Source organism: Equus przewalskii, chromosome 2 (genome assembly GCF_037783145.1).
Source record: "Equus przewalskii isolate Varuska chromosome 2, EquPr2, whole genome shotgun sequence".
In the NCBI taxonomy this organism is placed as follows: domain Eukaryota; kingdom Metazoa; phylum Chordata; class Mammalia; order Perissodactyla; family Equidae; genus Equus; species Equus przewalskii.
The window spans coordinates 24,244,057-24,271,948 of record NC_091832.1 but is presented as its reverse complement, the minus strand read 5'-3'; the positions used below and the strand labels follow the sequence as shown (position 1 = coordinate 24,271,948).

Genomic DNA, 27,892 nt, shown 5'->3' with positions numbered 1-27,892 from the left:
CTCCACCGCCATGAGGATCAAGCGTCCCTGGGACCTGAGCTAGACATTGAGAACTGGGTGGCAGTTTACTGAGAGTAAAGATATGAATGCTGTTTTCTCTCTCTGGGTATCTGGCTTTGAAAGAGATGAGTAAACTGCTTTCCTTTGGTGGACCGTACAGTGGTGTTTGGCTCACATGTTACCTCCTAAATTACCTTTATCTAAATTATCTAAGTTATCTTTAGAGTAAACTGCAGTTTAGTCTTTGACAAGCTCTAAAATATATTCCTTTTTTTTTAAGATTTTATTTTTTTTCTTTTTTCTCCCCAAAGCCCCCGGGTACATAGTTGTATATTCTTCTTTGAGGGTCCTTCTAGTTGTGGCTTGTGGGACGCTGCCTCAGCGTGGTTTGATGAGCAGTGCCATGTCCGTGCCCAGGATCCGAACCAATGAAACACTGGGCCGCCTGCAGCGGAGCGCGCAAACTTAACCACTCGGCCAAGGGGCCAGCCCCTAAAATATATTCTAAACCAACCTTCTCCAACTCTATCACCTCGAGGTGACCCTAACCCCAGCTATCAGCATCTTCCACTGGGACCACTACTGTTCTATCTCTCCCCTGCTTAAGATCCTTCAAAGGCATCTCACCACTTAAAAAAAAAAATCCAACCCTCTTCACTTGACCTACAAATTCCTTTGTGATGTGGCCTCTGCCTCTCTATCCATTCACATTTCCTGTCACCTAGACTGGGCTACATAATTTGTGGGGCCCAGTACAAAATGAAAATGTAGAAGTCTCTTTGTTCAAAAATAATTAAGAATTGCAAGAGGGTTACAGCAGAACATTAAACTAAGCATGGGGCCCTTCTGAGTGCAGGGTTCTGTGCAACTGTGCAGGTTGCATGCCCATCAAGCTGGTCTGCCTGTTATCCACCCCCTCACCCCAGTGGTCGTTCTCCTGTTTCTTCCACACATACCAATCTGTTTCAGAGCCTTTGCACCAGCTCTTCCTCTGCCCGGAATGCTCTTCTGTTTAATCTTAGCATGGCTCATTCCTCGTCATTAGGGTCTCACTTGAAAGGTCACCCACTGAGAGGGGTCATCCCTGACCCTCAAGCTAACATAACCACTAAATCACTTTGTTTCTTCACCACCTTGTTTTAATTCTTTGCCAGACATTTCATGTATTTTCTTTTTTTTTAGTTGTTTATTTATTTATTGGCCATCTTCCCCTGTTATGGATTGAAGTGTGCCCCCCTCCCCGAATTCCTATGTTGAAGTCCTAACCCTCAGTACCTCAGAATGTGACCTTATTTAGAAACAGAATTGTTGCTGGTGTAATTCATTAAGATGAGGTCTACTGGAGAAGAATGAACCCCTAATCCAATATGACTGGTATCCTTATAAAAAGGGGAAATCTGGGGGCTGGCCCCGTGGCCGAGTGGTTAAGTTCGCGCACTCCGTAGCAGGCGGCCCAGTGTTTCGTTAGTTCAAATCCTGGGCGCGGACATGGCACTGCTCATCAGACCACGCTGAGGCAGCGTCCCACATGCCACAACTAGAAGAACCCACAACGAAGAATACACAACTATGTACCGGGGGGCTTTGGGGAGAAAAAGGAAAAAATAAAATCTTAAAAAAAAAAAAAAAAAAGGGGAAATCTGGATACAGAGAAGTGTACAGGGAGAATGCCACGTGAACGGGGAGATGGCTATCTACAAGCCAAGGAGAGGCCTGGAGTGCTCAGAAGGAACCAACCCCGCCAACACCTTGATTTTGGACTTCCAGCCTTCAGAATTGTGAGACAATAAATTTCTGTTGTTTCAGCTAGTTTGTGGCACTTTGTTACAGCAGCTCTAGCAAACTGATGCACCCCTCATTAGAACTAAGCTCCCTGAGAGGTAACCCGGTTTGGCTTGTGCACAGCGTCCCAGAACGTGCCTATATGGACTGTTACTCAGCACCTTGTAGCGCTATTTAATTGTTTCACTTGTGTTTATAAACCTGAAAACCTCTCAAGGAAAGAGAGTATTGCGAGTGTTCAGTCAAAACCTGTTGAGTAGATTAAACCCTTTCACTGGTTTCTGGATTTTTTGCGGAGAGTTCTGGCAAGTAAAATGTGTGCGGACTGATAAGTCATAGCTCTTATTGCATTAAGATGCACGACGCGCTTTTAGTCATGCGGACAAAGAGACTAATACTTCGCAGGTCCCTCAAGTGGGGCTCAGAAGACCGAACCAAGCTCCAGCTTTTACAAGCGCTGATTCTTGTCCCTTTTGGCATCTTGGTACTTGTAGTTTTGTTCAGTATATCGTTGTCGGAAAAACGAACGCTGAGACTACAACTCCCATCACCCCGCGAGCGCTGGAGCCTTCAGAGCGCATCCTCGGGAGGGGGGGCGAGCACCATTGACTAACCTGCTGGCCGAAGGGCCCGCCTTCCTGAGCCCAGAAACCCCCATGATTGGTCAGCTGCCCCGCCTCTCATCGGAGGGGGCGACAGGTGAATGAAAGGGGGGCGTGTCGGTGCGTGTTGCTCGGCGGCGGCGCGGCTGGAACCCGCTGGAAGGTGAGAGCTGAGAAGCGGGTTCACGCTGACGCTTTCATTGGTTTGGGGCGGATTCAGGGCATCCAGGGAGGTCGGCCCAGGGGGCAGCGGGCAGGGATGCCCCCTTTCTGTCGACCTCCCTCGGACTCTGGGGACCCCCGCCGAGAGAACCAGTGCTGGATGACCGACCCCCTCCCTGCCGTCCAGCGTGGGGAGGGGTAGCGCGGCGGCAGATGCCCCCCACTTCCCTGGCGTTGGGTTGGTCCCCTGCCCCCGCGTGGTCCAGCCAGGTGGTCCCCGCACCAGCTCATTCTGATGGTGCCGGGTGCGAGGGCTCAGCCAGGCTGGGGCAATGCCCGCCGCAGCAATGGTCACTTTGTCCACGGGAGGCCGTGGGAGGGGCAAGGCCTCGGTTCCCCACCCTCGGGAGCCAAAGACCATCTCCAGTAACTGGTTCCTGTGATCTTCTCAGCGTCGTCTGGCTCTGGACGGGGGAGGATCCCCTTGTCTTGCGAACAATTTAGCAGGTGAAGCAAAGATGCAAATGACCCTGAAATTCTTTCTGTGGAGATGGAAATTCTCCCTTGTCGTTCACCTCCACTCCATGCGCTGGGGAACGGAGTGACATCCCCAACCCTTCTCACTGTGTCCTGGAGGGTTTGGGGAGTCTGGTTGGCATAGTGGTTAAGGAAGTCAACTTTGTGATCAAACATCTCAGTTGCAATCCTAGCTTGGGCGTGTTATCTGTAAATTTGAACCTCAATTTCCTTCTCTGAAAAAGAGGATGTAATGATCGTATCGACTGCACTGGGTTATTGTGGGGTTAAAATTAATTAACACTTGAAAGTACTTGGGACAGTGCTTCCTGAGGAGTAGTGCTTAGTAGATGCTGACAACTGAGTAGATTTTCATTATTCTCAGGTTGGTGAGACTGGAGGAGTCTTGTCAGAAAGAGTGGGTAGAATTCAAGGCTGCTTTTGGCGCCTGTATGAAGACAGCCTTGTGATCTGGCTAAGATTCCCTCGGGGGAATGTGAGAGTTTATTGCAAGTGGTAGTGTTGGCATCTGCCCTCTCCTGGAGGACATACACTATACTTGGTTTATTTTTCTATTCCTGGCATCTTCCTTGTGTCAGGCATTGTATGTAGCCAGTAACTGTTGAATTGAATTGGAACTGTGGGAAGGCTGGCAGGGTCCCTGCCAGAGTGTGGGTAAAGGCTGCAGAGCCCAGAGGCAAGCAGACTTGATGTGAATGAATATTTCCATGTTATGTATCAAATGCAGGATTGGGGAAAGGTGTGAAGAAAGTATGTGGATAGCCTTTTTGCAAAGTTAGGGAGTATTTTTACATGACCCAGTAGAATCTGGAGTATTTGCAGAAAGAAAGCCAAAGGAAATCAGTTTGGGGTGCTATTGCTGGAAAGGAGCATTTTCCAGTGAAAAATGCGAGTGCCCTAGGACGAGACCCTGTAGATAAGACTGTTCTGCAAGTTAAGAGTGTTGTGCTGGGCTGGCCTGGTCGTGTAGTGGTTAAGTTCGAGTGCTCTGCTTCTGCGGCCCTGGGTTTACTGGTTCGGATCCTGGGTGCAGACCTATCACTGCTTGTCAAGCCATGCTGAGGTGGCGTCCCACATAGAATAACTAGAAGGACCTACAACTAAGATATACAACTGTGCACTGGGGCTTTGGGAAGAGAAAAAAAGAGGAAGATTGGCAACAGTTATTAGCTCAGGGCCAATCTTCCTCACCAAAAAAAGCATACCGTTAAAGAAAAGAAAAAAGAAAGAAGTGTTGTGCCTACTTAGACATTTGTTTCCCTAGTTTGCTAACTCATTACTCCTCTGCCTCTCCTCCTTTTTATTTTTTGTTAAAAAGGAAAAAAAAAGAGCCATACATGCACATAGTAAAATATCATAACAGCACAGAAAGGTTGAAAATGAAAAGTGAAGGTCCCTCCACACACCTCTTACTCCTAGTTCCTTTCTTCAAGGATATCTGCTGTTAACTCTTGCTTGTTAACCTTCTAGAAAAAAATTCACACGTACACCAGCAGAAACATATACACAGATGGGATCATACTGTATATTTGGTCTTGCATCTTGCCTTTTTTCTCTTAATATATCTTGGTGACCTTTTCATATGACCACACAGAGCTCTAGCTCATTAAAAACGTAGTTGCATAGTGTTCCACTTGTGAATGTACCTCATTGATTTAACTTGTCCCCTATTGTGGACATTCAGATTGTTTCTACTTTTGTGCTAGTACAAAAATCTCATGCAATGGACATCTCTGAATTTACAGTTTGATGTATTTTTGCAAATACATCCAAAAGGGTAAATTTTTAGCAATGATATTTCTGGGGCAAAAGATGTGTATCTTTTAAGTTTTGATAAATATTGCCAAATTCCCCTCTAAAATGGTGTTCCAAACTACATTCCCATCAGCAGTGTGATAAATAAATGAAAAGCAGTAGGATATATTGGAGTATATGAGGAAGCCATGTGATTTAAAACTAATTTGACCTGACCTTGTTTTTCCAAAAGGGCCTGACGTGGCCTGTTGAGCATGCATTGTACATCTGCTTTACACGTTTACAGTGCCTCAAAGGCAAGAATGATGCCCTTAAAGATAAGGATGTATCTTCCCCCTTATCGGCATTCCCTTAAGGATAAGCAAGCAAACCGACAATCTTAAAAGTGAGGACAACTAGGAAAAGGTATTAGATTATTTAAAAAATAGACCTAGGAATTTTTTCGAAATATCAGCCTGAGGCCATTTAGCTAAAGATATTAAATGGTCCTAGTATTCAAAATGGCCTAAGGACATCACTAAATCATAGCCCAGGGCTATAACTGATGGGCCTAAGTCATCAAGAAGATTCTTATCTTTTTATGCTCCTTTCTAATTCAAGGAAGTTATGTCATAATTTTGGAAAATTTTTCATCCAAAGTAGGTAAAAACATTTTGGTTCTGCAAGGAAGAGAGCTGTCAGATATCCAAAAAGTTCTACTATTCCCAAATAAATCAACCCTGAAAGTTTTCCCAGGACTAAGCTTTCACCGCCATTCTCCCCTCTTCCAGCTGCTCCAATCAAGCCTCCCCAGCAGTTGCTACTACTGCCTTTGGCAATCAAAATATTAAGGGAAAATCAAGATACAGGAAAATGCTACATTTAAATGTCACATTCTATCCTTCCTCAGAACGAAAGAAAAACTATCAGACTGGTAAAATCACATTTTTCAACGTGATAATATCTACTTGTCAACATAAATAATCCATAATCAATCTATAAATCAAAATTGGGGTGAGTTTATTATGAGGCAGGTTCACTCTCCACTTCTCTCCCTAATTGGTTCTCACCCGTCTAAACTTAATGCATCACTTGTTAGAAATACTGTACGTATTAAATAGGTGTAACCTGCCGTTCAGTAAGGTTGTTGTGGGTCTTTTATGGGTAAAATTCATGCAGTTAGTACACAGGCCTTGGGGAATCTATTTTGCCCATGGAAGGACGCTTTTGGGGGCAGGGGATGCCTGTTTTCTGCGGGGGTGGGGTATTGTTGGTGCTCCATTTGTAGAAAGGAAGCGTGCTAAAGAGTAGTTAGCCGTGGTTGGCAGCTCTAACTAGGTGTTTCGTGATTCCAATAGAGGGAAATGATGTACTTGGTTGTAGAAACTTCTCTGAGCTCAATGGGTCAGTATGTAAAAGGGGTAGTTGGTGGATGGCTGTGTGGGTGGTATGACAGGAAAAGATGGAGGAGAGAGCCCGGGAAGAAGGTCAGTGCCTGTCTTCCTCACTAACAGAAGGATTTTAAACTTGATTTATACTTGTTTTACTTAGCAGTTAAGAAAGTATTCCTTTGGGGGCTGGCCCGGTGGCCGAGTGGTTAAGTTCGCGCGCTCTGCTGCAGGCGGCCCAGTGTTTCGTTGGTTCGAATCCTGGGCGCGGACATGGCACTGCTCATCAGACCACGCTGAGGCAGCGTCCCACATGCCACAACTAGAAGAACCCACAACGAAGAATACACAACTATGTACCGGGGGGCTTTGGGGAGAAAAAGGAAAAAATAAAATCTTTAAAAAAAACAAAAAAACAAAAAAAAAAAACAAAAAAAAGTATTCCTTTGTACTTAGCAAACCTACTTTATCCAAAGCACTCTGCCAGGTGCTGTGGGGCATATCAAATGAAATAAGGCATGGCTGATTCCTTCAAAGGAGTGACTGACAGACAAGGGCCGGGACATAAAAATACGGAGGAGTAAACCAGAGGTGGTGGCATCAATCAGTTAGGAGTCTCTCAACTGCAAGAGATAGAAAACCCAACTCAGACCAGCTAAAGCAGGAAGGGACTTAAGTGGTGTCTAGCGCAGCATGAGTTGGGGCTCAGATGCTATCCCCGGGGCTCTGTCTGTTGCTCCTGCCTGAGCTGGGCTGTCATCCTTGTTAGGCTGGTTCCCCTGGAGGTGTGGCAGCGGCATTCCTCACATCCCACAGGCCCACAGAGCAAAGACGGCTCTTTTTTGGAACCCCCAGCAAACGTTTCATGACTTTTCATTGGCTCTGACCAAGCCACATGGCCATCTCTGAGCCAATCGCTGTGATCAGAGGGTGGCCTGTGTTACATCTTACACACCTGGAACCTGGGGATGGTACCAGCATGATGCAAAGCACGTGGGCCAAGAATGGGGGATGGGTGGTTCCACCAAGACGAAAAGTGTGCTAAACCCCGTAAGAATGGTGAATGTGTCCTGGCTAGCCCAAGAATCCACCAAATTTTTCCACAAAGTGATGATAAGAGGTGTGAGCTGAGATTGCACTTGCCAGTCTCTAACTTCTGTATCAGGAGCCCGGAGACTAAACAGTAATTCTTAGATTTGGGTATTATCTATATTTTGAGGCTTCAAGAAAGTAGAGTGTAGTGCATAAGAGCACGAACTCTGGAGGTTCATAGACCTGGTGTTGAGTCTTGGCTCTGGTACAGCTGGGTCCTCTCCTATCTTCTCTGAGTCTCAATTTCCTTATCAGACAAATGGGGACAATATTAATGTTTTATCCTAGGGTTTTTATAAAAATTCATTGAAAGAATCCATATAAACCACTACATACAGGAGTGCAGTTAGCTCTAGTTATTTTTGTTGTTTTTCGTAAATTAACCCAGTTGGACAACCTCTAATTTTTGTAGCTCCAAAACAGCCCATATCATAAAGACACCATTGACCCATGTGTTTGGAAGAATTTTTTTTTAATTAAAAATGAGCATCTTATTTGTAAAGTTGGGATTTGTGAATTAACTTGAAAAAAATCTTGGCAGAGTTACAGGCTACCGCAGAACAGCAGCACCTGGTGGAGAAATGGAGATGCAATCCTATTATGCCAAGCTCTTGGGGGAGTTGAATGAACAGCGAAAGAGGGACTTTTTCTGTGACTGTAGCATCATCGTGGAAGGGCGGATATTCAAGGCCCACAGGAACATCTTGTTTGCCAACAGCGGCTACTTCAGAGCCCTGCTCATTCACTATATCCAGGACAGCGGGCGGCACAGCACTGCCTCCTTGGACATTGTCACCTCCGACGCCTTCTCCACCATCTTAGATTTTCTCTATTCTGGGAAGTTGGATTTGTGTGGGGAGAATGTGATTGAAGTTATGTCGGCTGCCAGCTACCTGCAGATGAACGATGTGGTGAACTTCTGCAAGACCTACATCAGGTCGTCCCTTGATATCTGCCGAAAGATGGAGAAGGAGGCAGCGGTGGCTGCAGCGGTGGCGGCAGCAGCTGCAGCGGCGGCGGCTGCAGCTGCGGCAGCAGCTCACCAGGTTGACAGTGGAAGCCCCAGTTCAGGCAGAGAAGGGACCTCCTGTGATACCAAGAGCTTGGTCTCCTCTCTAGTGGAGAGTGTGGACTGTCCAAGAGAGTCCCCTTGTGGTGACTGCAGAGGTTGCCACCCCCTAGAACTGGTGGCGAAAGACAGCCAGGGCAGTAGCTCAGCTGACAGTGACCTCTCTACTTTGCGCAAACAGATAGAGCCCAAGGTGGAGTTTGATGCTGATGAAGTAGAGGTGGAGGTTGGTGAAAGGCTGCAGCAATATGCTGCCCCACTGGGCCTGGCCCACATGGAGGAGGGTTTATCCAGTGGCCAGGCCGTCGACTTGGCTTACAGTAACTACCATGTGAAGCAATTCCTGGAGGCACTTTTGCACAACAGTGCTGTCCAGAGCAAAGATGATGTGGACCATGGCTTTTCTCGGAGTTTGGAGGGAAGACCAGATGGTGCAGGAGGAGCCATGAGTTCCATGATGGATGTCCAGACTGATTGGTATGGAGAGGACTCAGGTGAGCTCCATTAGCACTCATCATCTCTGCTGGTCATTTAGCACACACATCTGTGCCTTATAGTCTCCCACCATCATGAGCATGATCATTGTCATTGTCACTACCATCATCATTACCACCATCATCCTCACGAGATCGCCACCACCATCATCAACATATTACCACCACCACCACCACCACCACCACCACCAATAGGTGTTAATTGAGCACCTGCTGTGTCCAGGGCATTGTCTCTTTGCATATCTTAGTATTTTTACCTTTACAACTAGAGTATAATGGTGTTGAGGGCAGTTTGAAGACATAAAAATAATCTACTGTCTTCCACTAACAGCAGTGGAACTTTGGTTAAATCATTACATCTCTTTGAACCTGTTTTGTTCAGGAGATAATTATCCCTGAGTTGCCTTTCTCACAGGGTTGAGGACCAAATGGAAGGTTTTCAGAATTTTTTCTCATGTATGATAACATGGTCTAGACAGGTAGGAAATTTATACTTCTTTGTGTCAACCATGGTGTCTAGCACATAGTAGACACTCAGTTAACATGTTGTGGTTGACGGTGCTATCTACTTGAGAATATTTGAGAGTTGGCATTTGGCTTCATATGAGTAAATTTCTTATATCCTTTGGTAGGCTTTTCTGTTCTAGGAGAACTTGGTTGTTTCCCTGAACGATTCTGAGAGATGAGTTAACATGGTTAACTCTCTTAACAGGTGAAGTAATTGTGTTATAAAGTGTCTTATAGGAGACAGAAATAAACATGGCTAATAAACGTACCGTGTAGCTTCCAGAACCTCAAGCCAAGAAATAAATGAATCACATTTCTAATTCACCCTTCAGTTTTGAATAGTGAAAGTTTTTACATCAGAGGAGATCAGCTGCTGTTATTTGTTACTAAATGGCTGTCTTGAGACTTTTTAATTTCATTTTTTTTTTAAGCAAGAATGTTCTGTATGTCTGATTAAATCTGGACTTGAAAAACTGGAAAATGCTGTTTCTGGTCCTCAGAGACACTGGCTTAACCAGCGATTAGAAGGTAGTGGCTGTTTCAGTGAACACACTATGGGAATTTGTTGAAATCTCATTTCCGTGTATGTAATAGCACTTTCAGACTGTGACTGCCCTTTCACGTCCATTAGGTGTTGTCACGCCCCATGAATTTGTCAGAGGAAGTGTGGAGAAACTGAAACCCAGATGGGTTTAGTGAAGTCCCTAAGATTGCAGAGCTGGTAAGTGGTGCAGTTAACCCTGGAAACCTGGGCTTATTTCATTCATTAAACAAACTGTAAAGGCAGCCCACGTGGATAGAGGATTTCGGTGCAATGATTTTACCTTTCAGCCCCTCTGCCTGTCAGTACAAGTATCAGGAAATAGTAATTCAGCTCTGTGCCATCTTCATTCACGTCCGGTCTGTCAGTGTGTAAAGTCAGGTTTCCGACCATAGGTGGCTGTGGCAAGGCAGCCACCGTGGCCCCTGGCCATGTCTGTTGTCTGCCAGGTTTTGATTCCATTCACATGGCTTCAGGGTAAATTTATTCCAAGTGCCACGGCACAGATTAGGACTGATTTGTTTGGTCATTCACTTATTTGCTCAACTATTAAGCAGCTTCCTTGTGAAGATACAAAGATAAGTCAGACATGAATCCAGCCCTCAAACTGATGGTGTCTTAGAGGAGACAGGATGTGTGTAATTGGCAGCACATGGTGGAAAGGTACCAGGGCTGGGAGACAGACGGAGATGTGAGTTTCAGAGTAGCCCCAAAGCAGGAGAACCGGCTTCTAAACCCTGGGAGATAGGAGGGGACTTTATGAAACTGGCTTCTGAGGGTAAGAAAAGGAGACATTGATAGAAATTGATAGGAGTCAGATCATGGGAAATCTTAAATGCTAACAGGTAAGCTTTCATCTGTAGGCATGGGGATATTTTGCGTAGTTTCTGAGCTTAGGAGTAGACAGGATCTGTGCTTCAGGGAGATGAACTTGGCCTCAGCGCAAGATGGTGCGGAGATGGGAGACCAGGGCAGGGAGACCATCCGAGGCTGCTGCAAGAGTTCGCTGTCCGTGTTGCTCATCGCTGACATTAGCAGACACTGTCAAAGCAGAGGGTGCTCCTGTCATTGTTCCCCGAGACCTCCCAACCCCAGCTCCAGCACCTCCCGTTGCTTCTTGGAGAGTTCATCCACATTGGCTGCCTCCACTGTCTTGCTTCCTACTCTGTTCTCAGCCCGCAGCGGTCTGCCTTCTCCCCCCTACGCACCACTGAAACCACAGTCATGAGGTCGGCTATGCATTTCTAGAGCTGTTCCAATGAGTGGTTTTCCAGTGTTATCTCACTTGACTTTTCTTAGTAGTTGACTCTGACCTTTCTCTCTTTTTTGAAATTCTTTCTTCCCCTGGCTTCTGACATCACGAGTATCCACAGCTCTTCCCTCTGCCCATTCCTTTTCAGCCTCATCATGGGGTTATTTAATGTCAGTGTGTCCAGCATTCCATCCTTGGCTTGCTCCTTCAACATCTTATCATTCCTGTTTGTTCATTTATTTAACAGATATTTATTGAGCACTTACTACATACCAGACATGGTTAATCACAGTGAACAAAAGACGGTCCTTGTCTTCGTAGAGCTGACATTCTAGTGTAGGGAGACAGACAATAGAGAAATAAGTAAATATATAGTATGAAGAAGAACTAAAAGCAGGGAAAGCTTGATAGAGAGTGAAGGGGATGGTATTGTATTTACTGTTGACCAGGAAGGCCTTCCTTAAACCTCAAGGGAGTAAGAGAGCAAACTGTGCTGGTATCAGGGAGAAGAACATTCCAGGCAGAGGGAAGAGCAAGGCGCAAAGGCCCGGGTATAGGATCACACTTGGCGAGTGAGCTAAAGGAACAGCAAGGATTCTGGGGTGGCTGGCGTGCAGTGAGCAAGGCAGAGAGTGTTACAGGATGAGGTCAGAGAGTTTGGGTGAGGTCCTTGAAGGCCATGAGAAGACCGTTTGATATCACTCTGAGAAGGGAAGCCACTACAGGGTCTCAGCAGAGAGTGACTTGAAATGACATATATTACAAGGATCCCTCTGGGTACTGTGTGCAGTAACTTCCTAAGTGGTCCTCTTGCTTCTGCCCTTGCAGGAGGAATCACTTCGGAGTTACTGCAATAACCCAGGGGAGAGATGCGCTCCCCGAATCAGCGTGGCAGCAGCAGAGAGGTGAGAAGTGGTTGGATCAGGACTATAGTGCCTCTCAAAGGTAGAGCCGACCAGACCTGCTCATGGCTTACATGAATGGTATAAGAAAGTGAGGAGCTAAGGATGACCCTAAGGTTTTTAGCTTAAGCAATTGATTTAAACATGTTATGTTTGTGATGCCTATTGGATATCCAAGTGGAGATGTTTGGTAAGCCATTGCATCTGTAAGTTTGGAGTTCTGGGGAGAAGTCAGAGCTGAGATATAAATTTGGGAGTCATTAGTGGGTCCGTGGAATTCAAAACCTCTATATTCCAGGAACTTATAGATCTAGAAGGAGAAGATAAGAGATCTAAGGACTGAGCCCTGGGGAACTCCAACATTTAGAGGTCAGGAAAATAGAAGCCAGCAAAGGAGACTGAGAAAGGACAGCCAGTGAGGTAGGAGGAGAATCAAGAAAGAGCGATGGGTGCCAAGAAGAAAAAGTGTTTGAAGAAAAAGGAGAAATCAACAATGTCCAATACTGCATACAGGCACTTTGAGAACTGATCACTGGGTTTAATATTGGAGAGGTCATTGATGAGCTTAAGAGCAGTATCAATAAGTGGTGGGGCAAAAGCCTGGATGGGGAAGGCTTGAAAGAGAACTGCAGAAGTAGATGTGAAGATAGTGGGTCCAGATGCTTCTTTCAAAGAATTTTGCTGTGAAGAGAACAGAGAGATGCATTGGTGGCTGAAGGTGGATTTTAGGTCAAGGTTTTTATTAAGGCAGAGGATCTAAAAGCAAGTTTATTTACTGATGGGAATGGTCCGGGAGAGAGGAGGATAATTGCTGATGGAAGAGAGAGGGGCAGTTGATAGAGCAAGGGGAAATGGGATGCTGTGTACAAGTGGAGAGGACAGTCTCACCTTGGGAAGGACGAAGGACAATTCACTCATAGTAATAGAAGTGAAAGCAGATCATATGTGTTCGCACAGGAGGTTGGGGGATGGCTGGGAGAAGGTAGACGTTCTCTTCTGGTTGTTTCTCCTTCTCAAAGACATAAGAAGCAAGACAGCAGCTGAAAGTGAGGAGGGGGTTGGAGGTTTGAGCAGAAGGAAGACGTGAAACAGTCATGGAGAAGAGTGGGAGCCTGAATGACAGGGGAACAGTTAGGATGCCTGGGCAGAACCAAGGGCTCTTTTGATATCAGTGGTCAGGTGTGATGGTTGGATGGATGTAAAGTGAGACCGGAACACGCAGTTGTGTATTTTTCTCCAGTGATGTTAACTTACCTTCTTTCAGGTTTGGAATAGGCAGAGTTGTGTTTAACCAGAGTTTAGTTTTAACCAGGTGAATGCAGATAGAGGGAGAGAGAGGACCGAGGCAGTTGAGGGTCTATGCAAAGGAGTGATTTCATTGATGGACCATAGGCAGTAAACTGAGGAAGGCGGTGGGGAGGGCAGTAAAGTGGTGATATAGTCCATGGCTTGGAGGTCCTAGCAGAGAAGGGACATTTGGGATGAGCTGGAAAGATATGAGATGTTGATTGGTAAATGGATGCTTGAAATGTGGGTTATGGAGTGAATACAGTTATTGGCAGTATCTAGATATGGGGCCGTGATTCTCATCCCTGACTGTACATTAGAATGGGAAGGGTGCTTTAAAAACATGATGCTTGGGGCCGGCCCCGTGGCCGAGTGGTTAAGTTCGTGCGCTCTGCTTTGGCAGCCCAGGGTTTCGCCAGTTTGAATCCTGGGCGCGGACATGGCACTGTTCCTCAAGCCATGCTGGGGCAGTGGCCCACACACCACAACTGGAAGGACCCACAACTAAAAATACACAACTATGTACGGGGGGCCTTTGGGGAGAAAAAGGAAAAATAAAATCTTAAAAAAAAATGATGCTTGTGTGTGTGGTGATGGATTGTAATTAGTCTTTGGGTGGTGAACATGATGTAGTCTATACAGAAATTGGAATATAATGATGTACAGCTGAAATTTGTATAATGTTGTAGACCAATGTTACCGCAATAGAAAAAATTATGATGCTTGGGACGGGGATTGGACATTAGTATTTTTTCGTCATTCCTCCTGTACTTGCCTTTCCTCCTGTGTTCCCTGCCTCAGTTTATTCCACCATCATCCATCAAGTCAGCTAACCCAGAATCTGTGTCACTTAAAATCTTATCTTTCCCTTCTCTCCCTTCCCCCACGTGGTCATAGAGTCCTGTTAATTTTTTTTTTTCCTTTTTGTCCCAAAGCTCTCCAGTACGTTGCTGTGTATTTTTTTTTTTTTAGTTGTGGGTACTTCTAGTTGTGGCATGTGGGATGCCGCTTCAGCATGGCTTGATGAGCGGTCCATGTCCACGCCCAGGATTCGAACTGGCGAAACCCTGGGCTGCTGAAGCAGAGCACGCGAACTTAACCACTCGGCCATGGGGCCGGCCCCAAATCCTGTTGATTTAACTTCTCTCAAATGTATCTCCTCCCCTCCACCTGCACGGCCACTGCTTTAGTTCATGTCATCTCTCACCCCTCCCACCTGGACTTCCTGCCTTTAATCTCACCTCTCTCTTAAATCATTCCCTTGTCTTGTCCCCAGAGGGATCTTTCAAAAGTCAGATCTGACCATGTACTTCCCCTGCTTGACATCCTGGCTGCTTATGGAATAAAGTCCTTATTGCTTATCATGTCAGCGCACAGAGGCAGGGATGTTTGTCTTTTCACTGCTGTATCCCCAGGGCCTAGAACATAGCCTGACACATTGTAGGTGCTCAGTATAAATTTGTTCAATAAATGAATGAAAGTGGCCTTTACAGTTTGGCTCCTGCCCCTTCCTAGTCCTCATTCCCCTCCAGCCCACTTTATATTCCATAGTCTCATTTACTTCTATGCCTAAGCATGTGTTGTTCCTCTGTCTGAGATATCTTTCTCTGTCTTGGACTTCTGGTGAACTCCTACTCATCCTTCAAAACCTTGCTCAAAGATCACCTCTTCTATGAAATCTTCTCTGAACTCCTAGAGAGAATTCATTACTTTCTTGTCTATATTTCTTCATCACTTTGAACTTTGCATGTGTTACATTGTATCAGATGAATTTGTTTATGTGTCTTTCTCTCTTCCTAGACTTAACTTCTTGAGGGAGGAAACAGGTGTCTTGGTAAAGATGGACCTTGACAGTCCCTGGTGCATTAGGCACTCAAGTGAACTGCTGTGTTGTGGGGAATCACATCATGAGAGAGGAAGCAGAGTGTTGCAATAACTCATACATTTCTGATGGAGAAATACTTAACAGTTGGTTTTTCCAAGTACTAACAGTGGACCCATTTTATTCCGTTTTTATAGGTAGTTGGGAAGAAGATTTAGTACAGTGCCAGGCTGATGGGGATGAATGACCGTGACATTCCACAATGCCAGAGGAGTGAGTAGGGACCTGGCGTCTCGGTACCAGTGTGATCAGTGAGAAATAATCCAACACGTGTGCAGGGATGAGCTGTGAGCTGCTGCTTTTATTCTAGGAAACAGGTTTTGGAGTCACTATAGATTAGGCAGAGTGTTAGGCATTGTCAGGATGGGAGCTGGAAACCAAAGACGACCATCCCCACCTTTACACAGAATGATGGGTTCTCACCTGGAGTTCAGCTCGCCAGACTTTTTTGGCAGCCCCTCAGGAAAGACGAAGCCCATTTAGGTGTCCAGAGAAGGTCCCAGAGAAAAGGAGGTGAGAGAGACCGCAAGTGTGGTCTCCAGTGTTGAGAGAGACCACAAGATCCTGGCCTGCTTAATCAGTAAAGAAACACCGAGGAGATGATGATGGTGACAAAATGGCTGACATCTACGAGAGCTCACTGTGTGCCAGGTGCTGTATTTTATGTATTACTTCCTTTCATTCTTACCCCAATCCTGTAAGGTGGGAACTATTATCATCCCTATTTTACAGATGAGTAAAGTAAAGCACAGAGAAGTTAAGTGAGATGTCCAGGGTCACACAGTTGGTAAATGGTAGAGCCAGGACTTGAACCCAGGTTTCTGTGCCTGGAAAGTATGATCACTAGTGGCTTTATAGATGATATGATATGAACAAAGTCTGTAAAATCCTGAAGGGCATGAATAGAAAGAGCAAATCTTGGAATACTGCAATAAGGGTAACTCAGAAAATTTGAAGGAAAGGAATAGTTTCTGTAAATGTGGATGACAATCGTTTTGTCACCTTAGTGGTTGTATGAGCAAGGTAAAAAAAAAAAAAGGAGTTGGAAAAAAATTTAAGTGAATTCCTAGATATTTGATGATGTCTGATATATAGAGTTAATATGAATTCCAAACAGTTTAGGGTCTGCGTGATAGCAAACCTCTTCTACACATGCCTGGAAGCTCATCTTAGAAACTACTGTCACAGAAAGCATGAATCCTGGTCCACCGGTCGGCTGCGTCCTAACAGAGGTTTTCAAATTTTGGAGGATCTGTATTCACTTCCTTTGACAGGAGGTCTGTATTCATCAGCTCAGGCTGCCATAGCAGAATATCACAGACTCGGTAGCTTAAACAATAGAAATTTATTTTCTCACAGTGTTGGAGCCTCAGAGTCCGAGATCAGGTGCCAGCAGGGTTGGTTTCTCGTGAGAGCTCTCTTCCTGGCTTGCACATGCCTGCCTTCTTGCTGGTCCTTGCGTGGTCTTTCCTCTGTGCACCAGCAGAGAGAGAGAGAGAGATCTCTGGTATCTCTTCATCTTATAAGGAAGGCTACCAGGCCTATCAGATTAGGGCTCTACCATTACGACCTCATTTACCCTAATGACCTCCTAAAAGGCCCTATTTCCAAATACAGTCCCATTAGAGGTTAGGGCTTCAATGTCTGAATTTGGGGGGGAAGCAATCCAGGCCATAGCAGGGTCTCAATCAGTAGCGTCTTAAAATGAAATCAAGTAGAACAGATGCTATCAGAGTGAGCCCTGTTTTGGGAGGCTTTTCCAGTTGTCCACATGAAGGCACGTGTGTTCTGAGGTGGTTGTGTAAGCTGTGTTCCTAACTGTGAGTCACAGAGAATCTTAAAGCCAGTGCCTTATGGCATTCCTTGCAACTTTATATCAGAAGCCTGCTTTACCCTCTGGCTGATTGGGAGCCCGACACAGTTGAAATTTGCAGACAATCTCTTGCGGTTAGTTGGCGGTTGATACCCTCCCTCTCCATCTGGATGGTGGAATTCCCCAGCTCCGGATCCCATCCGTCGGAGGGTGGCTGGTATTGTCGCTGTTTACGGTATGACTGAATCAATCCATTTGGTTCCCCAGGTGATGTGCTGGTGGTCCCCATTAAGCTCCACAAGTGTCCTTTCTGCCCTTACGCTGCCAAACAGAAGGGCATCCTCAAGCGGCACATCCGCTCACACACGGGTGAGCGGCCCTACCCCTGTGAGACCTGTGGCAAGAGGTTCACTCGACAGGAGCATCTGCGGAGCCATGCACTGAGCGTAAGTGTCTAGGCTGGCAATTTTCTCGTGGTGGGTGGTGGGAGGGGGTGGTTCATAATATTTGTCTCATGTGAGGATAAAGCCAGCCTGTCTTTCACTTCTCTGTCCAGTCGGGTATTTTCAGAGAATTTTAAGCATATGTTTCTATTACTAAATTAAAGCTGGGTTGGTGGCACTTAGAGAAAGTGAGAATTTATATGGTAACAGACTAGTTTTCTTAGGAGAAGAGTCAAGAAAGTTTAGATCCTAGTTAGGGATGGTTGTCATATGACAGAGAACACTGGAGGTTGGACATGGGATTGGGGGTCTGTTCCCATCGGTGTGATGCCAAAGGTAAGCTGTATGCTTAGTTTCCCACCCAGCATCCCAGCACCTGGGAGTGGAGGAGGGCTAGACTGCCATTTATAGTGCTACCTGTGGGCAGCAAAGAGGGCCCCAGCCCAAGGGGACCTCCCCTCCCACTGGCTGCCCCCTAGGATTCTGTCTCCCATGTGAGTGAGTGATACCCACAAACTTAAAAAGCATTTAGGCCGTTTAGAAAGGCATTGCATTTAAGATCATCTTTGAGCAAGTCAATCAGTCTTTGGGAAATCCAACATAAACATGTGATTGGACCACAAAGGATGCTACCAAGAATGTGAAAAGACAACCCACAGAATGGGAGAAAATATTTGTGATTCATTTATCTGCTAAGGATCTAGTAACCAGAATATATAAAGAACTCTTACAGTTCAACAATAAAAAGACAACTCAACTAAACAATGAATATGAATAGACATTTCTCCAAAGAAGATATACAAATGGCCAATAACCACCTGAAAAGATGCTCAACATCATTAGTCATTATGAAAATGCAAATCAAAGACACAGTGAGATGCCACTTCACACACACTAGGGGTGTTATAATCAAAAAACAAATAATAACTGGGGCTGGCCTGGTGGCATAGTGGTTAAGTTCCCACGTTCTGCCTCGGTGGCCCAGGGTTTGCAGGTTTGGATCCCGGGCACAGACCTACACACTTCTTATCAAGCCAAGCTGTGGCAGCGTCCCATATACAAAGTAAAGGAAGATTGGTATGGATGTTAGCTCAGGGCCAATCTTCCTCACAAATAATAATAATAATAATAACAAAGTGTTGGTGAGGGTGTGGAGAAATTGGAACCCTCATACATTCCTGGTGGGAATGTAAAATAACGCAGTCCCTGTGGAAAACAGTTTGGCAGTTCCTCAAAAATTTAAGCATAAAGCTACCATAGGACCCAGCAATTCCACATCTAGGTATATACCCAAGAGAGCTGAAAACATACATTCACACAAAAACTTGCTCTTGAATGTTCATAGCAGCATTATTCATAATAGCCAAAAAGTGGAAAGAACCCAAATGTCCATCAACTGATGAAAGAATAAACAAAATGTGGTATATACATATAATGGACTGTTATTCAGCCATAAAACAGAATGAAGTTCTGATACAAGCTGCACCATGGATGAACCTTGAAAGCGTTATGCTAAGTGAAAGAAGCCAGTCACAAAAGGCCACATTTTGTATGATTCCATTTATATGAAATGTACAAAATGGGCAGACCCATGGAGATAGAGAGTGGATTAGTGGGTTCCAGGGGCTGGGAGGATGTGGGAATGGGAGAAGGATGACTGTTAATGGGTATAGGGTTTCTTTATGGGGTGATGAGAATGTTCTGAAATTAGACGGTTGCACAACCTTGTGAATATACTAAAAACCACTGAATTGTATACTTTAAAAGGGTGGATTTTATGATATGTGAATTATGATTTTGAAAGAATCCAGATTTAAGATAAAGCACGACGTTACCGATTGCCTCTGCTCTCGGTGCTCGCCCCAGCACACTGAGAATGGCCTCATCCTAAGCCCTTAAGTTTTTGTCTGTCTTTTTTTTCCTTTTCGTTTCAAATTATATTTTCAGTCTGTCTTGGAAGCAGTAGGTCCCTGGGTACCTCTAAGATGTTTCATTGGTTGGAATCCTCATTCCCTCTGTCTTTCCACATTATACATAGTCCAGTCTACGGCAGCCCAAAGAGGTGGTATTCAAAGGCCCTGTCAGGTTGCAAAGGTCAGATAGACACTCAGGTTGGCTCAAGTGTTGGGAGTTCAGTGTAGGAAGCCCAGGAAACCTCATGGAAAGGAGGGACACTGGTCAGGATGTAATGGCAGCTCCAGCAACCTGGGTATTGTGTTGCTGGCCCTTCTGCACCAGTTTCTCTGTGTCTCTGCCTCTTGTGGGTATCCTGCATCCAGAGCTCTCTAAAAGAGAGGCTCTGATTGGCTCACAGATCCCCTGTTGGCTGCAGTTCCTGAAGAGTGCATACATTAGAAGGAGAGGTCTTTATACAGAGGGGACCCCTGGAGCTGCTGAAAAGAGATCAGGCTTTCTTCCCTGGTATGCAGAGTTCTCATAAATAAGGAATGCATTTATCAACAGAAAAGCCAAGGATGAAGCATCTGCTGGCACATTTGGGGAATACATTATCTAGCAAATCTGCCTTCCTAGTAACTGACCAATCCAAGGTACATAAGCCATGCCTAAAATTCTAATCAGTTCACTGAGTGCCTTTTATATGCCAGGGACTAGGGATATAGTAACACATGTGACAGAAGAGAGAGAATGTGAGTAAGGAAGTCCCTGCCCTCTTGGAGCTTACAGTCTAGTGAATTTTACCAATGATTTGTTAGAAATACAGCAAAGGATAGAGTATAGGCGAGAATACATAGCTGGGGGACCTACCTGGTCTGGGGCATCAGAGAAGACTTCCTTCAAAGGCATTAGTAGGGGAATGAGTTGGCGATGGGGAGGAAGGCACGTTCCACATGTGTCCAATGGCCCTGGGGTGGAAAGGACCTTGGTGAGGCTGAGACTTGGTGAGAGAGAGCAAGGGGGAGAGTGGTGAGACGTGATGAGGCTGGAGGGTCAGCCAGGGGCCAGATCATGTGGGGCCTTGAAGACCGTGGCTCAACCCCCTTTCTGTGACATTTACTGTGTCTTCTTGGGACTTTAGGTCCACAGATCCAACCGTCCAATCGTCTGCAAGGGCTGCAGAAGAACCTTCACGAGTCACCTGTCACAGGGGCTGCGGCGCTTTGGGCTGTGCGACAGCTGTACCTGCATTACAGACACACATGATGACGAGGACGATTTGATACCCATCAACCTTAGCCTGGTGGAGGCTTCGTCCGAAAGCCAAGAAAGGAGCGACACAGACAATGACTGGCCCATCTATGTGGAGTCTGGTGAGGAAAACGATGCTGCCGGAGATGAATCTGACGACAGACCACAAATTCGGCCCTATTTCTCAGATCGAGAGACACTTACGTAGCAGTCGATGGATGGGGAAGAGGTTTTAAAATTTGCTTTTACTCATTCTGTGGTTGAAAGCCACCGTTTGTCCAGTTTTGTGGAACCCTGAGAAGAACATTCTTTCACTGTTAGTATCTTGCTTTTTTGTTAGACGACATGGCAGAGGTTGGATTTTGACTCAGAGGACTAATGACTTGTTAGTGTGGTGCCCTTGTTTCTGAGAGCTTTCTGAGTGAATCAAGCCGGCCCTGAGGCTTCCTGTTTTTTCCTGCTGTGCATCCAAACTCTGGTTTGGAAAAAGAGAAGAAAATCTTCATACTTTTTCTCACATTGTCTGAATCCTCTGCATTCCTTTGTCATCATCCTCTTTCTCTCAAAAGGTGGGCAGGAGTATATTACGTTTTGAGATCCATCTTGCCTCTGCCAAGCCTCTCCTGATGAATTCCGTATTTTAATTTTCTGGTGAAGTTTTAAAGAGAAAGCTTCATTGATATAAAGCAAGCAGGGCTGTCTGGCTACATGATTGTAAAAGCTAATTTCTAAATCTGAGACTGTAATTTTAAAGGCTGGAGGTATTATGTGCAGACAAGCATGGAAATGAGCTGAAAGACTCCTTATGGCCCTCTGACTTGCCCTGTTGAGTTAAATGTCAAGTTAGCCCTGGGAAGGGAGCCTGTGATCCCAGGTCTGGGTGGTTTCCCTGTCTGGTTTGATATTTGACAATTCTACACACATGGATAACCTGTTTTATGATGATAAAACAAGTCATCTGGGCTAAACTCAAAATGGTCCCCTGCTTTTTCCAGCCATTTCCAAGAGCCACTGCTGTGTAACCTGGAAATGTAGCCACTGCTGATGTTCTTTAACTGCATTTATAAATAGAACTTTAATTGGAGAGAGAGAGTAAGCGTATATAAACAAGTTATATTTCTAAATTGTTTACCTTTTAAAAGATCCTCTGGAGGGAAAGAGAAGGTTAGTAGAACAGGTTTTTAAAACCAGTCTGCTTTTTACCCGCTTTGTAGCTATACAATTATTCTAACAAAAGAGGTTATACTTCTTTAAGGGGCTAGAGCAGGAAATATTAGAGATTAAGGCTATTTAAGGCACTTTCTTAATTCTGTCTTGTGTTAAAGTATCCAAAGTGGCTTTTAAAAGAAATCCCTCTTCCTTTTAGCATAGTTTTATTTCAAAAGGTGGTAAAATCAGTTTTCTTTCTGCCTCTTGAACAAAAAAGATAATCAAAAACCTTATAAATTGGCTTGTGAACGTTGACCATTGAAGAGTTCAGAAGGTGTATAAACCATACTTCTCAAGAGGAGTTAGAACTCCAGAACAGTGCTCCTCAAACTGTGGCCGGTGGACAGCTGCTGGTTACAAACTGAAAATTATTGAGGACCAGAAACACTTTTCTTACCTGAAGTGAAAATATTAGCTATTGTTTTAAAAGAGGGATCTTGGCGAAAGGGAAACCTAAATGGATGCGTAGAAGATATACTTTGCCAGGAAGTTATGTTTGACATTTTTGCTCTGTTTTCATTCACTTCTGATGTTTAATGTGACTTTTCTACCTCACAGTTCAACTTCTCTGCCTGCTTTTCCAGCAGAGCAATGACCCTCTTCCATGACCTATTCTGATCACTGGGTGCAAAGTAGAAATTTACATTAGAGATTTCTCTGGAAGACGGTGATTCTCACCTGGGGTGATTTTGTCCCCCAGGGAACACTTGGCAATGTCTGGAGACATTCTCAGTTGTTATAACTCAGGGCAAAGTGCTGCCGGCACTAGTGGGTAGAAGAAAGGGATGTTGCTAAACTTGCTGAATGCATAGGACGGCCACTTACAACATAGTATGATGTAGTCCAAAATCCCTGCTGTCACTTAATTTTGTGTTATATTTTAGGCTACTTTTTACCTTCATACTGTTTAATAGGCCCTTATATTCCCACAAGTTTTGGAAAATAGTGGGGAGCTGAGGCCATACTGTTCACAACTTGCCCAAGATCTGATCAGGTTTGTGATGTGGAAACTTCAAATTCTGACTCTGATTCATACCCCTAGAACCATTTACTAGGCTCTGATCACTTTATTAAAGATTAAAGCAGCAGGATCCAGGGAGGAAAATGGAACATGAAGCCTAATATTTAAATGATTGTCTTTTTTCCATAATGTCTCAGATTGTTGCATTCCTGGTTGGCTGTTTGGAGTTTGTGTGCTGGCATTGGTAATAACTGGATCACTGAATTCTCTCATTTTTAAAGGAGATACTTCCTTTGTCTGGACTGTCCTCTGTTTTAAATTTATGTTCACATTTGGTGGTCAGTATTTATAATCACAGTGTTTTGAGGTTTAATTCATGGAGTTGGTGATATTTTTCTAAGTAGATTCACAGTTGGGCCCAACACAGACCATTAGTGATTTAGTTTATATTCTGGCATCTTTCTGGCACATTCAGTCCAAGTTCACAATGGGATGCTTCTGTCTTATATTAGATATATTGCATGGATGGGAACAGGATTCTTACTTGTAATGGAATTAAAAAATGGAATCCTTGGGAAAATGTTTCTTTTGAGGGTAGGGAACAGGCTTTCATAGCAAGGGTTGGGAAGGAATGTAAATAAGGCCCGTATCTGTAATAAATTAAGAAATGACATAGAGCATCATGACTTCTGGTCATTTGGCAGAAAGATGCCATTCTGATGTAAATACTCTGGTGGTCGCTAGACTTTGAATATCCCTTAAGAAAGCTACTGACCTAGTGGTCTGAAAAATGTTGTGAAATTGAGTATTCTGGAGGTTCAGACATACTGTGATGGGTTTCGTGTTCTTGTTGTTAATTGATGTCGTGATAAAGCCCACGGAGAGAAAGGCTACACAGAGGGCTGCATGTGCTCCTTCTGAGGGCAGCGGGGAAGGCTGCAGTGGCCTTCGGTCAAGTGAATTCAGACTGTTTCATTTGGACGTCTAGGTTTTTCTTGTGTGTCCCTTGTGCATTGACAATAAAATTCTCTCTGTGAAGTCTAGTGCAATGGCGTAGATGGGCAAAGGGTTGGGGTGGGTGGAAAGTTCCTATTAACTCTGTTTTAAGCATTACCACTATACTTCCTGTCGTTGGTGGTCTCTTGTAGCTTGCCTTGTGCTTTCACGTGGTCACACTATCTTCTAATCCCAAAAAGGAGGCACTTTATTCACTTGCTTATGATGGGCAACGTTTTCGTTGGATTTTGTTCAATATTTCCACCAAATATGACTATATTCCTCAAACCTCTCATTATAGCACTGGGAATTTGGATTCTTTTCTTCAAATAATTCTTCTGTAGAGATAAGTGAGAGCTTTTTGTTTGGCGGGAGTAGTTTGGTTGGTTTCTAACGTGCTAGTTTTAAAAGGTGACACTGACTCACTCCATTGTGATCAGATGACACGGAACCTTCATAACTTAGGGAGGACGTTTAGCATCTGTTCTGACCCTCCAGGTGGATAATTTTACTACTGCCAGTTCTTCATTGACAACTGTGGTTTGGGAGAGCGATTTTTATAGTCATCATTTGATTTTTGCACCTTTGTCAGTAAGCATATTAAAAATCAGTGGGGGTTGGGGTGGGGATTATGTGCTTGAATGAAGAAGGTTTCGTGGTAACAAGCCTGGGGATTTTAAGGGAGGGCATCGATTTGAGATACATGTCTTGGTGATGTGCAAAGGATGTGGATTATCTGTCATGCAGACAGTGAAGGGTATGATCAGGATTTTTTTGGAAGCAGAAAAACACGCCAGACCGTTTCACATCTTTCTACTATCCATAGTCCCCGTGGAGTGTCTACTACCACCAGAAAAAAACAAGCAAATAGCACAACCATGTTCTCCAGAGGTCTACTTAGGCTCAACTGACTGTTTAGAAACATTCAAACTTATAAACTGCCACACATGGTGTCAGATTCACTTAGAAGGATATAGGATGGGAAGCAGAGGTTGCCTGCAGGACAGAACCAAATGTTGCTCTTCTGTCAGTCTCTGCAGCTGTCCATGTGTCATAGCTCAGGCACAAGGAGATAGACCCTCATCAGGCACATATGGAAGCTATCCTGACTTAAAAGCCTCTTGTCCCACGGGAGCAAGCATCTCTTATAACAACTCCATAGACATAGTTTCCAGGGTCCCCGTAAGAGACATGTCTCTTCCAAGAGTCACTGTACTCAGGGAAGCCAGAACTGTGGCTTCCTATCAGGTATTTATAATTCTCCCAGTCCGGATGGAGTTTACCAATTAGGGGTCATTTCTACCATATGTAATGTTGCCTAGCAACGTAGTTGATGTACTACTTTTTATAAGGTTGCCAGGGAACAGAGCTAGAAAGATAACCAAAGGTCAAATTCTCACACAGAGGGGGAAAAGGTTCTGTTAATCCTTTACCAAACAGTATGCGAAGCACTTGCACAGTAGATGCCCCACCTAGTTCCTATAAAATATAGCCAGAGGAATTTCCTATTGAAATATAGCCAAAACTAACTCATTCCTCCTCCCTTGAAAAGTTGTCATTCTTTGTGCTTAGCTGCTTGTGATTAATACATTGTTTGCAAATTTTGCAGAGGTCCATGTAAGAGTTGGATAAATAGTCGAAATGGTCCCATCAAAATGTCATGTATCCTTTGGTGCCACTCATAGTAGGCTGGTATAGTATGACATACTGTAGGGACATTATTATTTTTTTAATTGCTTTTAAATGTTTCCTTTTTCTCCCCAAATTCCCCTGGTAAATAGTTGCATATTTTCAGTTGTGGGTCCTTCTAGTTGTGGCATGTGGGATGCCACCTCAGTATGGCCTGATGAGCAGTGCCATGTCCATATCAGGACCCGAACTGGCGAAACCCTGGGCTACCAAAGCAGAGTGTGCGAACTTAACCACTTGGCCACGGGGCCAGCCCCTGTAGGGACATTACTGAATGGAAATTTCTTTGATGGGAACCTGTGCCCACCTGGCAACCAGCAGACACTAGGCTCTTGGTAACAGTCCCTCTTATTGCTATGTCATGTGGTGCTGCTCTTGCCTGCTTCTGTTCCCCTTGGCAGATCAATAAGTGACAATAGCTGGTTATTTATTCAACAGTTATCCAACAATTACTTGCTGTGTGTTAGGCTCTAGGGGTACAGCAGTGAACACGCACAATCCCTGCCCTCAAGGCACTTGCAGTATGTCGTCAGGGACAGTAGCAAATAAGCTGATACAACACAGTTTTGGTTGTGACAATAGGGGCAAGGACAGGGTGCTCCGAGAGAGCTTGGGCAGAGCCCCACCCCCAGTCGTAGAGCCTCAAGAAGGCTTTCTTGTCTAAACTACTGTTATCGTGGTCCTTCCCATCCAGTAAACTTTTAGCTTTGGAATACAATTTATAAGCAACTTAAATAGCTTCTGACATTTCCTATTTTTCCAAATATGGTGGCTTTGGACCTTAACACTGTTTAAATTACCTGTTTTATTCAGGTATGTAAAAATACTATAAACATTTCAGAATATCCTTGTCTTTATAAAATATGCATTAGATGCTATGGTATTTTCTGATTTAAAAAACAACAACAATAATAAATAACTTCCCATTATCTTGATCCAATCTAATAAGACAGAACAAAGGTATTGTTACTATGACAGATGTGAAGAAGCTCCACTGCATCTGGATTGGGTCTTGGCTGGCCATGTAGACTAGTTAATACCCCAGAAATCAGGTAGCTATGGAACAGAACCACTAAATCAAAGGATTTGAGAAATAGAAGGGACTTTCGAGATAGTCTAGTCCAACTCCATTTTACAGAGAGATGAAATGACTGGTTCCTAATTCCCATACAGCTAGTTAGGATCAGAAACAAGATCCTGCCAGGCCAATGCCGATAACAAACAAACATGTTTGGGCAGGCAGCAAAGACCATCCTTAGGTGGCATTTGTTTCCTTGGGTGCCCATCAGACTAAAACCACGGAAGAGGAAAATGCTGTTTTAGCCCCATGTGGCTTTGCATGATCATGGCTTGAATTCTTGTAATGCTTGGACAGGGAGGGGGAAAATCACTTGTTGAGTGTGGAGGAGTCAATTTAAATTCTTTGCCTATAATACCCACACACGTTTGAAATAATATACACTACCATCAACACGCACATACAACAAATCGAAATCTTTATTGTCCACTTATTATGTATCATGTATTTGATTTTAATATATTCATTTTGTTTGTTAAAAACTTTCAAAATGAAAAAGTATACAACATTATCTTGAAATTACTTTTGCCAACCTCTCTAACTGATTTTTGATATAAATTTGGCATGATTCGGGGAAGCTGACAAGGATAATCTTATTTGAAACAAAAAGCTACATATTTTTAAGTCCACGGTCCATATCATATTATGGTATTGAGTGAAATGTATTTTAGGTATTTCTTGACTCAGTGGAAATAAACTTACTATGAAAAGCTAATTTTATTTAAAGGTCTATGATAATATATAACAGTTATCAGTAAAACAGATTAGCCACTTTACGATCTAAAAATACCTAGAAGCAGTGATCCTAGTTGTTAATGAAATATTTATCGTTTGGGATTAAAATGAATGCAAATCATCTTTAATTTGGTTAAATCAACCTGGGAGTAAACAAGAAATAGTCTCAAGCTAAATTTTTGTTTGATTTACATAAGTGAGACTGAGACATCCTAGTGACAAATTTAGAATTTTGCATAGGAACAGCCTCAGCCAAGATCAAGAAAGAGTCTTTTGTTCACTTATTGCTCATTTTGTCTTCAGCAACAAGTGCAATTGAACTATTTTCTGCACCTTCTGGAATTTAAAATTGACCTAAATTAGAAAACGGCAAATTTTAGAACGGTTAAGATCAAAATGGTTAAAACAGTTGCTTTGGAATGAATGAAATAAATTGAGGATTGATCACATGGATGAATTAATAATCTTTCATAATTTAAATTCAGTTAACTATTTTTCTCAGTGCAGTTAATTTACAGGAACTTCTAATGAGGAATTTTATTAATCAGATATTGGGTAACAACAACAACGAAAAAAAAACACAAAATAAA

The 27,892-nt window shown here is 44.0% G+C and overlaps 1 protein-coding gene across 1 annotated transcript; it reads left to right on the top strand.

Moving 5' to 3' along the window:
- The first annotated feature begins 2,435 nt into the window (after positions 1–2,435).
- ZBTB8B (zinc finger and BTB domain containing 8B) lies at positions 2,436–27,892 on the top strand. Its single transcript, XM_070595753.1, has 4 exons — positions 2,436–2,547; positions 7,839–8,860; positions 17,312–17,490; positions 20,525–27,892. Exons 1-4 carry the CDS (start codon positions 2,486–2,488, stop codon positions 20,840–20,842), a joined length of 1,581 nt encoding a protein of 526 aa, XP_070451854.1. The 5' UTR covers positions 2,436–2,485; the 3' UTR covers positions 20,843–27,892.

Coding starts and splice junctions, on each gene's coding strand:
- ZBTB8B (XM_070595753.1), top strand. CDS start 2,486: ATGAAAGGGGGGCGTGTCGGTGCGTGTTGCTCGGCGGCGGCGCGGCTG. Junction 2,548..7,838: donor CGGCTGGAACCCGCTGGAAG/GTGAGAGCTGAG, acceptor AAATCTTGGCAG/AGTTACAGGCTACCGCAGAA. Junction 17,491..20,524: donor TGCGGAGCCATGCACTGAGC/GTAAGTGTCTAG, acceptor TTGGGACTTTAG/GTCCACAGATCCAACCGTCC.